The sequence below is a fragment of the Pipistrellus hanaki genome, assembly GCF_964339955.1.
Source record: "Pipistrellus hanaki genome assembly, chromosome: 5".
Lineage (NCBI taxonomy): Eukaryota > Metazoa > Chordata > Mammalia > Chiroptera > Vespertilionidae > Pipistrellus > Pipistrellus hanaki.
In genome coordinates, this window is record NC_140507.1 from 18,024,299 (window position 1) to 18,041,316 (window position 17,018).

General features: G+C 45.8%; 1 protein-coding gene across 2 annotated transcripts in view; it reads left to right on the forward strand.

The window, feature by feature from the left end:
- The window catches only part of GLRA1 (glycine receptor alpha 1), a gene marked incomplete at its 5' end in the record, with an annotated part of 61,180 nt that overhangs the window by 21,388 nt on the left and 22,774 nt on the right, over positions 1–17,018 (forward strand). For both annotated transcript variants that reach the window (XM_084884066.1, XM_084884067.1), the window contains 2 exons: positions 8,965–9,092; positions 13,886–13,953. In XM_084884066.1, the coding sequence (XP_084740192.1) occupies positions 8,965–9,092; positions 13,886–13,953 (196 nt within the window). The remainder of the gene's footprint in view (positions 1–8,964; positions 9,093–13,885; positions 13,954–17,018) is intronic.

Consider the following 17,018-nt stretch of genomic DNA (forward strand, 5'->3'; position numbering starts at 1 on the left):
CAAACTTTTTGTCCAGAAGCCCTGAGCTCCATTCTCTGTTAAGAGGCACTTTACCAGGGAGATTTATCTGATTAAAAAGAAGGCGGCACTGAAGGTAATGAGAGCCATTTGCTCTCCTGTCCAGCTCGTGGGATGCATGCTGATGGCGCGGGGCCTGCTGAGAGCTTTGGCTCCAGCAGAGTAACCCCCACAGGCCTGCTCTTCAGCATCCAAGCCTCTGAAGAATCCCGCTGGACTCCTCGCATTGTAACTCAGGGGTGGGGACCATCCGGCCTATGAGGCCCGTGAAATCATTTGACCTGGCCTTGGCAAGGCATTAGGGGTGAGTTAATTAAATGTTTGACCAAATACAGCAGGCTAATTTTTTTAATATATTTTTATTGATTTTTTACAGATAGGAAGAGAGAGGATAGAGAGTTAGAAACATCGATGAGAGAGAATCATTGATCAGCTGCCTCTTTTACACCCCCTACTGGGAATGTGCCCGCAACCAAGGTACATGCCCTTGACCGGAATCGAACCCGGGACCTTTCACTCCGCAGGCTGATGCTCTATCCACTGAGCCAAACCGGTTTTGGCAGCAGGCTAATTTTTAAGCTGATAATTTTGTATGGCCCTCGAATGATGTCATAAATATCTAAACGGCCCTTGGCAGAAAAAAGGTTCCCCCCTATTCTCATCTGATGTCCACATGATGTCCACCGGCTTAAGCCAAGAGAGTCAGAGGCACTGAAAAATGTCCCCAAGTGAGACATATAGGGATGGCCGGGGCCAAGTGAGATGGTCATTATAGAATTATAAGTAGCGACCTCGATGAGGAGGGATGTAAGGTTTATTGCAGACATAGGTTTGACCCCACCCACTAGCCTGAGTCATTCTGTGAGAGACTATGGATGTTCCTAAAAGCAAAGGGATGGCTTCATTTCTTGTTCTCCTGCCTTGGGCTTTCCCAGAGGACATCCGGTATTTCCCCCAGAGACTGGCAAAAGGGGCAGAACGTGGGGCTCTTTACCCCAGTCAAATCGCATCACCAATGCCAAGCCCCTGCACGGCTAAGTTCAACCTCCTCTGAAATACAAGGTGTATGTCAACCATTTAACGAATACTTATTGATCCCTGAGCATGTGCCAGGCTCTGTGCTTCATGAAAACCATATTTATTAAGAGCCTGGAAAGAAGCTTGCAAAAATCATTCTTTCGGGGTCTTGTCTACATGACACCTGATCACCTCAATGCCAAGGGGAAGGAAGGTCAGAGAGCTAACTGCTGAGCCAAGGACTGCCACGATTCCAGCCTTGAAACACGCACACAGGGAAAGGAGATGTGAGAAAAGAGAAAACATCAACATGACTTAACCAAAGCCATGTGGTATGCCAGAGCTACCTCAAGACACGCATCTTCAGTCTCAATTTTATTGTAAAATGGGGACAGACATCCCTACCTCTCCTGCTGTCTGGCAGGACAAAATGATAAGATACATAATGGTGTTTTTTGCCACCAAACAAGAAAATAAAAGCTAAGCTTTTTGGAAATAACATAAGAGGCTGTGAGAAGCAGAAACTCCCTCTCCAGATGAACACATGGGATTATCTATAGTAAATTCTACCCTCCATGATTGGGTTTGAGGGTCTACGATTTTGTAGCAGGAATGGGGTGAGGCAAGTGAACCAGGCTACAGCATTTAAGGTGGCATTCCTTCTCGGGGCCTTGCAAGCGCAGAGCTGCCACTTACGCAACCCTGAGAGTGAGTGCCTCCTTTAATTTTGCAAGGCACCTCATTCTCCTCACCCCATGCTGGTCTTGCTTGGTGGGGAACAGCAACTAAAGCAGGAGAGTTAGGGGGTAGAAAGCTAGCCAGAGGGGCAACTGGAAGGAGTGATAAGGAGAGAGAGATCCCTAGAGAATCGCACTTCCCTGGGGGCAAGGGAAGAACCAGATGCAAAGATCCAAGATTTTATTTTACCAAGCATGTGATTTTTACCCAGGTAAAAGTTCTTTATAGGAGGCAGATAGAGCTGTGGGAGGTGAGAGGCGAGTGAGGAAGTGGGGAGGGTGTCTTGGTCCCTGGGAGAATTGGGCTCAGAGAATGACAACTGTGACATTCCCAGGGGTGCTTAGCAGATCATGGAATGAGAGTAATAAAATGTCAGGCTCTCCCACATCAGCCTAAGCCCCTTCCTGCAATCAGATAAAATCCAAATTGCACAGCTGGCCCAGGGAAGCCAGATGTTGACCTAAGGATGCAACTACTTCCAACCCTACAGGAAAAGCTGAGGGCACCTAACAGAGATCATGCTGCCCCAAACCCAAAAGTCACTGGGTGTCAGAGCCAGGAACAGGATGCTGATTGGGTCCCTGAGTGCTAGCTTCACTCAGCCCCACCCACCCCAGGAGCCTAGGTTACCAAGCCTTCCCACCACCTTGCCCCAGGACAGCCAATGGGCAGAAGCAAGCTTTCTCTCCCAAATATACAACAGGAACGTTGCCAAATGTTGGGTCTTTCTAAACGTGCACAAAGACTTATTAATAAAACTCGGGAAAATTAGCTGATCTGTCCCCTCCTCCCTCCTCTGAACCACCTTGGCAGTCCAATTATGCCCCCGAGGCTGGGTGGCAACTTCTTATAATTGTTTCTGTGCCTCATCTATTCTACCTGCTGGACTATACACAATTAGAGGGCAGAGGCTATTGATCAACAAATGATGATTGATTGCCGCTGCACGCCAGGCACAGAACAAGATAGACTCAAACTTTGCCCACATACTTATCTGTGTCTCCCCCATGGTGCCTCATGCATGCAGTGGGTGAAGGATCAGAGGCTTTTTAAGCAAGAGAGCAAGAGATGAGACAAGCCTCCACTCTGCAATGCAGTCCCTTGGCAGACAGTGGTGACTATCCTGCTACCCTTCCCTGCTGGGTTGGACTCCATTCTCTGGACAGCCACTGCCAGAATGGAGTGGGCACGCAAGGTAAAACTGTCCCCTGCGCCTGACCTAATCCTGAACTGCATTTTCACAAAAGAAGAAACTGAGGACTATCCGGGAAAAAGAATTAGCCCAAGACCACACAGAAAGCTAGAAATACAGCTAAGACTACCCCTGGGTTTCTCAGCCCCCACTTTAACGAGTCTTCTCTATTCCACAGTGACCTTCATAACTGTGTATTGAGTAAAGGCCCATATAAACATAGGGCTGACCTTCAAATGACCTTGACTAGTTGACCAGGTAGTCATTGGACTACCTCTCTGCCAAAGCACAGGAAACAGACATTCTAGCACAAGTCAGAGGGCAAGTTGCATGCAAGGTGTCTTTGGAGGTGTCTTTAGAGGGCCCATTTCCTAAGCTTGGCCAGGACACAATTCACTTTAACCAGAAACAACTAAGAAGTTGGATGTATTATTTTTACTGCAAAGGGATTAAGGAGGATAATCTTCCCTGAACTTTCAGACCCATGGTAAGGCAGAGAACTGGGTTCGAGCCCTACTACTTCCAACCACTCAGACTCAGCGTTCCATCCTCACCTCTTATCCTTGTTCTCTCTCTCTCTCTTTCTTTCCTTCTCTCTCTACTTTCCTCTCTCCTACACACACTAAAGTTTCCGTTCTCCAAGCCCACTCTCACCTCTAGACTTTATGCGTGCTATGTTCCTTCTACCCAAAGCACTCTTCCTCCCTATTTCTTCCAGACCAACTTCATTCCCAACTTTTAAGTTTTACTGTAAAAAGCCACTTTCTCTACATGCCTCTTGGAAACCCCCACACTTCCACCAAGTGCAGTTGGGTGCCTGACCTCTGTACTCCACCATACCACAAACACCCCCACTTTCTCTCTTGCCTCTTCCTCCTCCCACCCCCATCTCCCTTCCCTTCTAAGTTGGCACTTCCAGCTTCCTCCCCAGCCCTACCTGACCCTCCCTTGATTACCCTCAGCCTCTTACACTCTGTCTTCACCCTTGCCTTGCGTTTCCTCTCCTTTCCCACCCCCGAGCTCCTCACTTCTCTGCCCATGGTGAACTGCAGAGATGGAATCTTCTGGAGGGACCGTCTCTGCTAACCCAGGTGGTTCTTGGGGGTGTGGTGCCATGCAGGGTGTGATCCCAGTGCCATTGCTACCCCCAGCTCATTTGAAATTCAGATTGACAGCTTCATATTGAGTCCCTATTTCCAACTGATGTTGCAACTGAAGAATGAGAATCTAAGCATTGATCTGGCCTTTCTTCCAACAAATCCCTGAAAAATGAGTTGGTCCACTGGGGAGAACTCTTGAGACTGGATGCAGAAGAACCAAGACGCTAACACGCTCACATTCCCACAAAGGAGTTCTGACAAATTGAAATCCCAAGACCAGATGTGTAAAAAAGAAAGAATATTGTAGACTAATAAAATGATGATTTAGGGCCAGTAGGACTTTTAGAGATTATTCTAAACCCCTCATTTTATAGCTTGGGAAACTGAAAGCAAAAGGGGAAATGACTCACAGGAGGTCACACAGGAGGTCCTTGCTGGGCTGGGGTGGTTCAGTTGGTTGAGTATCATTCCATGCACCAAAAGGTCACCAGAACCTGAAATTTCCAGGTTCGAGCATATGCCTGATTCCAAGCTTGATCCCCAGGAGGGGACGTGCAAGAGTCAGCTGATACATGTTTTTCTCTCTTTCATCAATAAAAACATTTTTTTTTAAATCGGAGGTCCTTTTAAGTACCTAAGTTTCCAGGGGTGATAAATCCCCTAACTGAATGGTGATAGATAGTTACCTCCATCCAGTCAGCCACCATCATAAGCCTTCTCTGCAAGGGGCAGAACACTTGGTCCCAGAAGACCTCACTGTCCTTCTGGAAATTACTATTAATCAAATCTGTCTAAACTAAGTCTGATTCACTACATTGCATTGCAGTAATCCCTGAAACAATTTGCATCACTTCCAAATACTTGTACAGGGTCAGCAGATCCTAACAATCACATGTTTCATGGCTCAGCTCCATCCCCAGCTTCTCTGTCCAATAACTGAGTCTGTCAGCAGATGTTTGCGTTCAGCACAGGTAGTGGTTCCAACTGTGCAGCAAGGACCCGTTAATGCCTGTTTACTCTGCACAGGTGCACAGAGCACAGGTTTACAATAGGGACCTTGACTAATTCTGTGCACAGTATCTAAATACAGACAGAAAGGTGCAATGACTGTCAAGTGGAGGGGTATGGCTATTTTGACCTTAAAACAGAGCCTTTGTAATTCACAAAGAATTGGGGACATTTCGGACGGGGCAGTAAGAGATGGGCAAGGATTTTAGGTGGTTCACACACAGTATCGGTGAATTATTACTGAACCAGTTTTCTTTCAGTTCTTCTCATTATCTCAAGGAGAAAATCTCAGTTATGTGTTAATACATCTCTAACACCTTTCCAACACTCCATGGTTTCCCTGAGAGACTTAGGGTAGTCCTGTTGGCAATCAACAGCATTTACATCAAATTTTAAACTTCTTTTGTATTCATTGTATTCACTACCATGGCTATTTATATGATGCTAAGTAATACTAGTTGTTCATTTGTGAGTGGTGTAATATAAAGTTCCCTTTTTTACAACGGAAGGTTTAAAAGAAACAGACAATTTAGAAACCACTGGTACATGAGACATGGGAGGGTATGGACTGGAGAACCCAAAGTTTCAAAGACTTCTGTCAATCACTTGGCAAAACAGAAGCTCGTTTGGTAATTCACAGAAACTTCTCCTCCATTTTTAGGTGTGATAAATCCAGAGTTGTGTATATAGGACTGCTAGAAGTCAGACACATGTTTTGGTTTTCTTGGATGTAACAGAATATAACAAGCTTCAAAAACAAATAGTAATAATGGTGGCTACCATGATTTATCCTCTTCACTATTTATAAAAGGCTTTCCCGTGCATGGTAGCACTGGATGAGTCAACACTTGGGAATCTGTGCTCTAATTCCTTCTCTCATTAAACAGCTGTGTGACCTGAGGCCAGTCACCTAACTTCTCAGAGTCTGCATCCCCTCCAGTTGAGCTTGCCCCGCCAGGGTTTTTAGTGAGTCAGTACCAGGTGACCAGGCTGCAAGTACCTTGCAGACACTGAAGCTCAGGTAACTGGGGAGGATTCAGGTATTAAATGGCACATTTTGCTAATAGCAAATGGTGAGTGATAATTTGGGGTGGATTCATTCTCTCACTGTGCCACCTAATAGGATTCAGGCTTATGAAAGAGGCCTAAGGGCCACGGGATCGCCTGTGCTCTAGTAACTGCTGGGAGGGAGTACTATGTTCTCAAATCTTATTATCTGAGAGGAGGGGCTGGACAGAGAACAGGAGCTTATGAAAGCTTCATAACTGCCACTCCTGGAGAGGTTCTAGAAGTGAATTATAGCCGCAGAAAAGTCGTAAATCAACAGCTGCCTGCTTGTGGTCCCCTCTGCTCACACCAGAACCACAGAGCGGCTGTGAGTTTGGTGCTGAATGGAGAAGAGGCTGGGGATGTGGGCCGTGGAAGGTACCTGGCAGGACTTCCCAGCCACATGGGGTCCGTGGCGCAGCTGAAAGCAGTGGGACCCAAAGAAGTCCCCAGATGAGTTCCAAACTACTTCAAACACACACACACACACACACACACACACACACACACACACACACACTATCACACAATCATACACACAGCAAGTCAAGAGCAAGACAATAAATATACTGAATGTCTGCTCTGTTCCAAGAACTAGGTGCTGTTGTTTTTTCCCTATGCTACCTCAGTTACTCCTTGTGTAAAACTAAAATGACATATGAGGCAATTGAAGTTCAGAGAGGTTAAGTAACTTCCCCAAGATCACACAGCTAGTAAGAGACATCACTGATTCCAAATCACCCATACTTTTCACTCTTTTTTTGCACTATTCTATTTTACATCTCACAATGCATGTGAGAAACAAACACATGCAATATATACACCAGATACATATATCCACAAAGGCATATTATACATTCACACCCTACACTCCATGTACACGTGCCCACACTAAATGTCACACTTAACAGCATACTTCACCACGATCCCAGGTATTCACATTTTTGCACATACAAATCTATATAACAGGATCCACTATCCATCCCAAACACCCCCATGCACACTCTACTCTCCACCCATCCATCCTCACCCACACAACTGATGCATACACATCACACCTGAAAACATATCTGCTTCACACAAAGTCACAAATATTCATAGTCACACACATGAAAACAGTAAAACACATTTGTCCTGTCAATCAAAACTAGCTCTTCAGTCAATAAATAAGGGACCTCCAGATTATTAAGCAAGAGTGTCTACATCATGCTGGAATGCCTTCTGAATCTTCAAAGGAATACCAAGCATTGCTTTCAGTATTTTTTGATTAATGGGTATAATAGTCTAATCATTTTAAAATTATTGATCCACGTATGCAAATTTACGAATACACTACTTGCCAGGATATTTGATTAAAGTAGCAAATTATTCAGTCACTCACTTACTGTGCAATTACTGAGCACCAATTATGTGTTTGAAACATCATCGTGGACACAGTAGGAGATTAAAAGAACAAACAAACACTAAATAAAAGCACCATGACTCCTGATCTTAAGACACAAACACAAGTAACTATACTGGGAGGTAGAATGGCCAGGACCACTGAGCGAGGGTTGTGCGCGGAGAGGTAAGATGAAGTAAGATGGCTGGGTCACTTCCATGCCTAGAGGATGGGGAGCTATCGGGGCCTCCAGGGACGCTGCGGTCTAGAGAAGCAAGTTTAGGAAGAAAGCTGTGGCATTCAGGGTGGGAGAGGAACCGGAGGCACAGACAGGACATCTGGATGGACATGCCCTGCAGGTGTCTGCAGATGAGGACAGGGGGCTCCAGAGAGAAGCTGGCACGGAGACATCCATGTGAGAGTCCTCTGTAAGAGGCGCTCACTGAAACAATCAGGATGGATGAGGTCAGAAAAGGGGCCTGGTATGAACAAGAGGGGTGGAGAGCAAATCTTCAGGGAGCTGATGTCCTAGTTGGCAACACATAGGCACATGTCTCTATGCCTGCACTCCCTCCAAGGTACCAGCCTCTCGGCACACAGGACAGGGTGCCTAGCCTGGGGTCTCCTGGTGGCATTTCAAGACTAGAAAAGCTCAGTTGCACAAATGGTTATCCTCCAACCCTGCGGCTGCCAATTTTGACTCCTCTGGAAATCTGAGCGCCTCTGATTGAGAGCGGCAGGTGGGGGGCCACTGTCCTTAGTAATTCTTGCTATGGTATGAGTAAGAGCCTAAAAGCATTTTGTTGAGTGGGAATGGGGGCGTCGGTCACTTCCACCAGCTGTGCCTTCATTTTCCCAACTGAGATTTTCTAAAGTGTGTGTTTCATGAGATACTAGTCCCATAAGTAGAGCATCTAAGCTAGTTAAAGGCTCTGAGAAGACCTCGGGTAAAGATGCCTGGTTAATTCGTGTTCCCAAATGCACTTGACTTGGGCAACTTTCCTTTTTTTTCATTTGGTGACCGATTCTGAAAAGAAGCTTTGGGGAAATTTGGGACTACTTGATCTCTAAGATTCTTTCGCTGTTCCATGAACCCATGGGGGAAATGGGGGGTGTCATGCAGGCACCCAAAACACAGGGTTGGGCCTACTGGGAGGTTAGCCCTTCAATCTCCTCTCCTCTCTCCCGGGGAGACCTGCAGCCAAGTGTGATTGCTCTAATCCCCAGGCCTGCAGTCTTAGAAGAGGCTGCAGCGTCTCAGCAGCGGTCAGACACTCGGCTGCCTGCCAGGATCCCACGCCGGCTGATATTTGGGCTGGATAAATAATTTAGCCTGGGCCTTCCCTCATTAAGGACCCGTATTACCTATTTCTCGGGTAAACAAGGGGTGGGCCAATCTGGGATCTGACCAAGCATGAGAAAGGGCCATTGTTAACCCTCTGCTCTCCTCTCTCCTTTCTTAGCCTTGCTGCTTCTAAGGAGGTTGATGCCGCTCGCTCTGCGCCCAAGTCCATGTCTCCCTCGGACTTCCTGGATAAGCTTATGGGGAGAACCTCTGGATATGATGCCAGGATCAGGCCCAATTTTAAAGGTAGAGAAAACTTTCCTTCCAGATCCCCACGCACCTGTTTTCCTGGATTCAGAAGCAAGCAGCATGGGATTGGATGGTACATACATGGCAGGAGCCCAGGCCTCCCCTCTGCCCTAGGCAGACACTATTAATCAGTTCGGACTGCTCCCCCACCATACCCACACAAACCACACTCAGATGTAACAGCCCTCTGGCTGCCAGGAGTCTGTGTATACCTGCTGCCTCTGGTATAACAGACAGATAGATAAACGTGGCATGTAAAGAAACGGGGTCACGGTTGGTTTAGGCACAAACTCACTCTCTGAACTCGGATAACCCTCTTCCTCTCTCGGGGCCTCAGTTTCCTCATCTCTGCAGCGATGAAGCTGTCTGTGGGAGCTCTGGGGCTCCCACCTTGCCCTTCCAAAGGGAGGAGCAGAGAGCACAATGACCAAGACCACTCTGCTTCTCCCCGAGCGGTCCGCTTCTACTTCTTTTAGATAAGAGGCTTCCAACTGAAATTTACCTCCTGGAAAGGTACCAGGGATTAACAAATGATTTCTGGAACTTTCTAGTCTAAACCAGAGTCACAATTTCAAATGCCTACAGGAATTAGGTAGGTAATTTCAGTGAGTGAGGGGAGCCAGGAATAAGGCAACAGGGAGTGGTGGAGAAAGAGAGGTGCAGCCCTCTAAAGGGGACAGTCTCTCCTCAGCCCCAGCCCACAGTTACCCAGCAGGAATGTAGGCCCCATGTTGCCAGGTCACCCAGTATTCCGAGAAGAGCCAGAAATGGAGATTTATGCAAAGTTCCCTGATTCCTAAAATACGTACATTCAAACAGAATATGTTTGTTGTGAGCCAAACATGCCTTGTGGGTAGCCAGTTTACAAACAGCTAAGTCGCAAATTTTAGAAACGCCGTTGTCCAAACCAAACACATTGGAGAACCCACCATCAGGCTGTGTCTAGTTTTCAGGAATTCCAGTCCACTACGCTCCCTAGTGGACACTCTCAGAACTCCATACTGAGTGCCATGGTCTTGCTCTCCTGAGAAAGGAGGGACTCCTTTATTGAATGTGCATGCATCCCAGGTTCAGGTGTTAGCTATCCTTTGTACCTGGCACATAAAAGGCCCTCAATAAACCTTTTGTGAATGAATGAATGAATGAATGAATGAATGAATGAATGAATGAATCAACAAGCAAATAGACTAAGGCTTAGAGCAGTTAAATGACTCCTGAGCTGTGCTGTCAAGGCTTTGGAACTTTAACCCAGCTAGCTACTCTTACTCAGTTCTTTATCTAGTGCTAGTCATTTTTTCTTTTATTTACTGGCTTACTTACTTAGCAGTGAACATATTTAAGAAATAAAAATGTCACCCAGTGAATCAGGGTCCATCTTCTCCCCTCTCTGAAAACCTTCCTCCAAACACTTGGGCCCAAAAATCTACAGACTTAGGTCATCTTCATCTCCTGACACTGTGTCATCTCTAGCCCCTTCAGTCCCCTTCGAGTAGGGCTCTGAGCAAGGTACGGCTTCCCGGAACCCAGGCTGGAGCTGGAAACAAGGTTTCTCTCTCTCCCTGGTGTTGAGGGTTGAAACACTGGCATGAGGAGGGGACCTCCAGCCCCTGACCCCCACGGTCCCTTCATACTTCCACCCAGACACCAATAAGATTCCACAAAGCCCCACACAAACTACAGAGCTCCTGAGAAGGCCTCTGTGAACCCAACACGACAGGAAGAGGCCTGCAATTGTTTGAAAACCCAGTGATTAACAGCTCCACAGTTTTTTTCAAGCACCAGAAACGTTGCCTGCTCCTGACTCTCCTGAAGACAGGGAAGACGTGGAACAGCAGGCTCAGTCCACAGAACACAATGGCAATGCAAATTGTAATTGGAAGTAAAAGAGCAAGAATACTGGGTTCTAGGAAGCCCGCTACTTACCTGATGCGTGTGACCCAGAGTGAGTCACTTGCCGGGCCTCTGTTTCCACATCTGTGGAATGATCCAGCAGCCGCGGCCCCTTTGGCTCTGATAGTCTGCATCTCCTCCACGGCTCTGTGTTGGACAATGGTTCCCAGGATCAGGGGCACAGCCTGATGCAAACACGTACACAAAAGCAAAATTAAACTTTAATATTTAATGAAATATATACATTATCCTGCTGCCGAAGGCAGCCAGATTGTAATTTTCTTGAGGATAATTTCATTTCAGATGTATGTCAATGACTCTCACCTCCCCATGGGGTCCTCTGGGCAGGCGCCTTCTCGCACACATAAATCAGGACCTACTTTATAGGGGAATCACAGCACCAGACACTGCAGGGGCTGGGTGGAAAGTCTGTGCACGTGATTCAAGGCACAGGCAGTAACTCTTTGGGGCATCTTAATGGCATGAGGCTAAATGAGAGAAAAACCTGGGTCTGAGTCTAAATGAGAAAGAAAAAGAAAATCTAATGGGCCTTTGTTTAGGTGGAAGTGACAAGGAAGCAGATGTCCACTCAGCATAAGAGACATTTTTTAGCAGACAGAGGTATCACCACGGAACGGACCACTCAAGACAAAATGAGTTCCCACTACGGGAGGTGTTCGAGCTCTGAGCTTTGAGAGGGTAGCTGGCATAGAGTCACCCAGGGAGCTCATTACAATATGGATTCTGGGCTAATCTCCAGAGATTTGGCTTCCCTGGGTCTGGGGTTGGGCTGAAGAATCTGCAGTTTAACTAGTTCTCCTGGTGATGCTACCTCCCAACAGCCTGCTGCACATCAGTTCGGGTGACCTTTAAGAAACCTCCCAGCCCTGAAATCTTATAACCTTGTAAGTTGAATGACTAGCTTCCATAGGGAATTCCAAACCACTGGGGCACAGAGTGACTACCCAGATAAGGAACTATTCTCCCAGATTGATGGGAAAACTGCAACCCAGAACTAGGAAGGGGCAGGCCTGAGGTGAAACAGCCAATGAGCACTGGAGCTGTGTCCAAAACCCCCGGGATCCTCACACTCCCCTGGAGGAAAAACCTGGATTCTCACCACAAGACTGAGTCCCACCCTCTACACCAAGACTTCTGAAAAGAGGGAAATCATGGTTGACCTTGTGTGAAATACTTGGGCTACATTTTCAAGGGGACAGAGAAAACATGATAACAGGACACAAGGATATCTGCCTCCTTCTTTCCACAATCAGAAACTTGGGTTCAATCAAGTCTTGGCTCTACCACTTGCTGGCTAAATCAGCCCAAGTGAGTTGCTAAGACTCTCTGTGCTCCACCTGAACAGCAGGGACCGTAAGTTTGCCTTGCCTACCCAGGCCCTCATGGGGAGCAACAAGAAAGTGGACCTGAAAATTTCACAGATTGCACATTGCAATCTTCATGTGCAGGATTATGACCTATAATCTAAGTCTTACCCACCTTCAAGATCAGCTCAAGGTCATCACCTTCATGAGATCTTCCCTAATACTGCAGTCTCCAGAACATATATATATATATATATATATATATATATATATATATATATATATATATATATATATATATATATATCTTTATTGATTTCAGAGAGGAAGAAAGAGAGAGAGATATGGAAACACCAATGATGAGAGAGAATTATTGACCAGCTGCCTCTTGCATGCCCCCTACTGGGGACTGAGCCCACAATCCAGGCATATGCCCTTGGCCAGAATCAAACCTGGGACCCTTCAGTCAGCAGGCTGACACTCTATCCACTGAGCCAAATTGGTTAGGGCCAGAACTTCTATTGTACCCAGGAACCTACTGCTTATGTCACACTTACCCACAGTCTCACATTTCTTTCTGATTATTTAGGCTGGCCCTCTTGTCAGCTCATGTGGATGCCCAGTGCTTAAAATCCTGGATTCTCCCACTATGTGACCTTGAGCATGCCACTTCTTTTCTCTCAATCTCATTTTTACAAGTACAGCCTTTAAGACCATTCGCTTTGGAATTAGACAAAATCTGAATTCAAACTCTGAGTTGTCCATTTACTAACTGTATGGTTTAGGACAAATAACCTCTCTGAGCCTCTGTTTACTCATCTGTAAAATGGAGGTAATAACCATGCCTCCTCATGGAGTTACTGAGAGGATAGAAGAAGATCCATGTTAGTAAAACCAGCCCAGCAGCAAAACCTGTAATGCTCAATAAATGCTAAGTGCTATAATTAATAGCATAAAATTAAGATATTTAGCTTCAACTAGACAGAGGTCCCTCTAGGAATATGATTTCAAAAAGCAAATATTCCTCCACTTCTCTCCTGTCTTTTGCAGCAGGATTCAAAAAGCCTGCCTAGAAAGTATTTAACAAAGACTTATGAACTTCCCTTGAGGTTCCCTCTGGATTTCTCAGCTGGTAATTCCCATCAACGCCTTTTCAGGCAATCATTCTTGGTTCATAAGTTCAAGGCAAGGAACTCACTGTTCCTTGTGATTCCCAAGATGGCCTCCAAATGTTGTAGCCTCAAATACATTTCAGCCACAAATTAGAAGGCGGCCGGTGGGGTTTGGGGAAGGGATTTCAACCATATGGCAGGAAGGTGAATCATCCTGTGTTAATGAAAGTACATCCCAGCTCAGACGCTGGTACTCTGTACCTGGTGCTCACTCGGGGGCCAGGGAATCTGGCAGAGCGGTGTGGCTGGGAGTCCCAGGTGCTGGGGGTAGGCCGGAGAACAGCAAGGGGCACCTCACCGAGGGGGGGGTCCATCCCTGAGGTCAGTGTTTCAGGCACAGGTCCTGTCCTGTAGGTTTCTTCATGACTCTAGAGCTAAAGCAGGTATCTCTCTTGATTGGCAGGTCCCCCGGTGAATGTGAGCTGCAACATTTTCATCAACAGCTTTGGTTCCATTGCTGAGACAACTATGGTGAGTGAGTCAAAACACAAGCTTCCATTTCCTGTGGGGCATCTCTCTCTCCCTGAAATAGTTCCCCTCTGCATTGGGCTTCCCAAGGAGGTGGGGAATCTGGTATGCTTGCGGGTTTCCGGCGGTATAGTGACTGAACATTTTTACTGCCCTATGCCATGTTTTAGGTGAGCACATATACCTGAAAATGGCCAAAGAGCCAGCAGGGCCTGCACATGCCAAACACCCAGGATTGCAAAAACAACATCATAGCAATGGGCTAAAGTTTTAGATGAAAACGTAAAGACCTACTTGTAAAGTTCAAGTGCAACTGTGGAATAGCAAAGGACTGGGTATAGAAGCTGAAATGGATATGTTGGGTTGATTCTACTCTACTCTCTACTTTTGTATGTACTTAAAAAGTCCCATAGTAGAAAGTTTAAAATAAATTATACTAGATTAAAAAAAGGCTAGAAGTAAAAATACTAAAATGTTAAAAGCAATTAACCCTGTATCATAGATTGATGGATAATTTTATTTTCTTCTTTAAGCATTTCTATATTTTTCAAATTCCTACAAGGAGTAAATGTTACATTAATTACTAAAAATAGGTACAATGATACTTTAAATTTTTCCTCAGTCCTTGAAAACAAAATAATCCATTGTGCTTGTTTTGAAGACAGTGATTTAACTTGTGAGAAAATAGCAAAGGTCATTTATAGTCATCTTTTTATGTCCTGGCTGGTGGCTTAGTTGGTTGGAGTGTTGTCCCACATCAATGTTTCTCTCTCTCTTCCTTTCATTTCTTTCTAAAATCAATAAATAGCCCTAGCCAGTTTGACTCGGTGTATAGAGCATCAACCCAAGGACTAAAGGGTGTCAGGTTTGATTCTGGTCAAGGGCATGTACCTGGGTATCAGGCTCAATCCCAGCCCTGGTTGGGGTGCGTGCAGGAGGCAACCAATTGATGTGTCTGTCTCACATTGATATTTCTCTCTTCTCTTTCTTCTCTCTCTCTCTCTCTCTCTCTCTCTCTCTCTCTCTCTCTCTCTCTCTCTCTCTCTCTCTCTCTCTCTCTCTCTCTCTCTCTCTCTCTCTCTCTCTCTCTCTCTCTCTGTGTGTGTGTGTCCCTCCTTTCCACTCTCTTGAAAAACCAATGGAAAAATGAAATCAATAAACACATCTTCAGGTGAGGATTAAAATAAAGTCACCTCTTTATGAGCAGGGTGAGAAAAGCCAGTCACCAAGTACTATAGACGATTCTTCCATAAACTCCTCTAAAGCATCCATTCTGGACATCCACCTGTGACTAGGCTACTTCAGGCTTCCAATGAGTCTTGTTCATATTACTGCAAAGAGCTCTCAACTTTTCTAAGGGAGATAACTAACAAAGCCCCGTGCCGGGAGATAAATGATCTTAGACAGGAAATGCAGGACTGGCAATGAAGTGCTTCCTTGGGAGAGGTCCAGGTGACAGGTTCCCCTCACTTATTAAAATTAATCCAGATTAGGAAGGTTTTGCCATTCTCCAGCTTGCACATTCACAGTATTGCCATTTTCCCCAAACTGGGTTCTTAATGATCTATATGTATTTCATTTGCTTTGTAAACAATTTAGGGGGAGAAAAAAAAATCTAAAAATCTCTGAACTAGCAAAAAAAAAAAAAAAAAAAAAAACCTTAAGAAACCGTCTAAGTCAGTTCTTTGTTTTACAGAAAGGGAATCTGATGACTAGTGGTGACATCACTTGAGCAAGGTCACTAGGTCCCAGAGCATGGAATGGGTACTCTCCGCAACAGCCATGGGTGACCCTCCCTTCAGCTCTTTCTCCCCCAGCTCCCACCAACCAAACCATGTGGGCCACTTTCCCTCTCGAACCTCTTTCCTTATCACTCCGAATACAACAGCAACAACCACACATTAAACGCCGCTGTGTGCTAGGAGTATGCGGAGTACTTCTGCACATACCCTCTCCTTTAGACTCACAACAGCCCCCCTGAGGCAGGAAATGTTATTTCCATTTTACAGATAAGGAAACTGAGGATCAGAAAAGTTTGGTCATAGAGAGTTAGAGCTGAAAAGAAACTTTTTTAAAAAATCCTCACCTGAGGATATTTTTTCATTGGTTTTTAAAGAGAGTGAAAGGAAGGAGGAGAGACAGAAAGAGAAACATCAATGTGAGAGAGACACATATATTGGTTGCCTCCTTCACGCACCCCTACCAGGACCAGGGATCAAGCCTGCAACCAAGGTATGTGCCCTGGACCGGTATCTAACCAGGGACCCTTCAGTCCATGCCAAAAGGAAACTTATTGAACAGACATGTTTAGGCCCAGTTTCAGGCCATGGCTCTACCTCTCCAATCACGTGAAGAGCAGGTTGTGCACCCTGGATCCCCGGTAATGTGGACATATCCTGTGCCAGGACCTCCCCAAGTTGTATCTGCTCTGCAGGAGCAGCAGGGGTGCCAGCAGCTCTATAAACAGCTGGCGTCCCCGAGCTTGACTGTCTGCTTCCCAAGGCCTGGCCTTGTTCACCAGACCTGAGAGCAGACACAGGCAGCCAGCAAAGCAGCAAAGGTCTTGATCCATTCTAGACCAGCGGAGGGCTGAGGCTGCCTGTCCTTCATCTGACCTTTCCAGGGACTCTTTTTAAGTCTAAACAGCAAGACAAAGGAAGAAGTTGGAACAGGAGTGAATGAGGGAGAGGTGGGAAGGGGCTCCTGATTGAGAGTCTCCCTCTGGCAGTATCCAAGAGCAAGATCTGGAGCTAGAATCTTCCAGGAACCACCAGCTTGTCTGGACACGCATACTATGAGTGTGCACTTCTGCCTCTATGTGTCTGAGTAGTATGTATGCACATGAGGGTATTGTGGGATTGTTTGTACAAATGTACACATAGGCATGTGCATATGTATATGCTGGTTGAATGTATTTGCACATGTAATCTCAAAGGGAAATGTGTATGGCCATGCATAGGAATAAGTATGTGTATTTCTGGTTATAAATGTACATGTGACTATGTATAAGTATGAATGTGCATGTATCTGTGTATGTATATATGTAAAAATATGAGAAAGGATTTAAG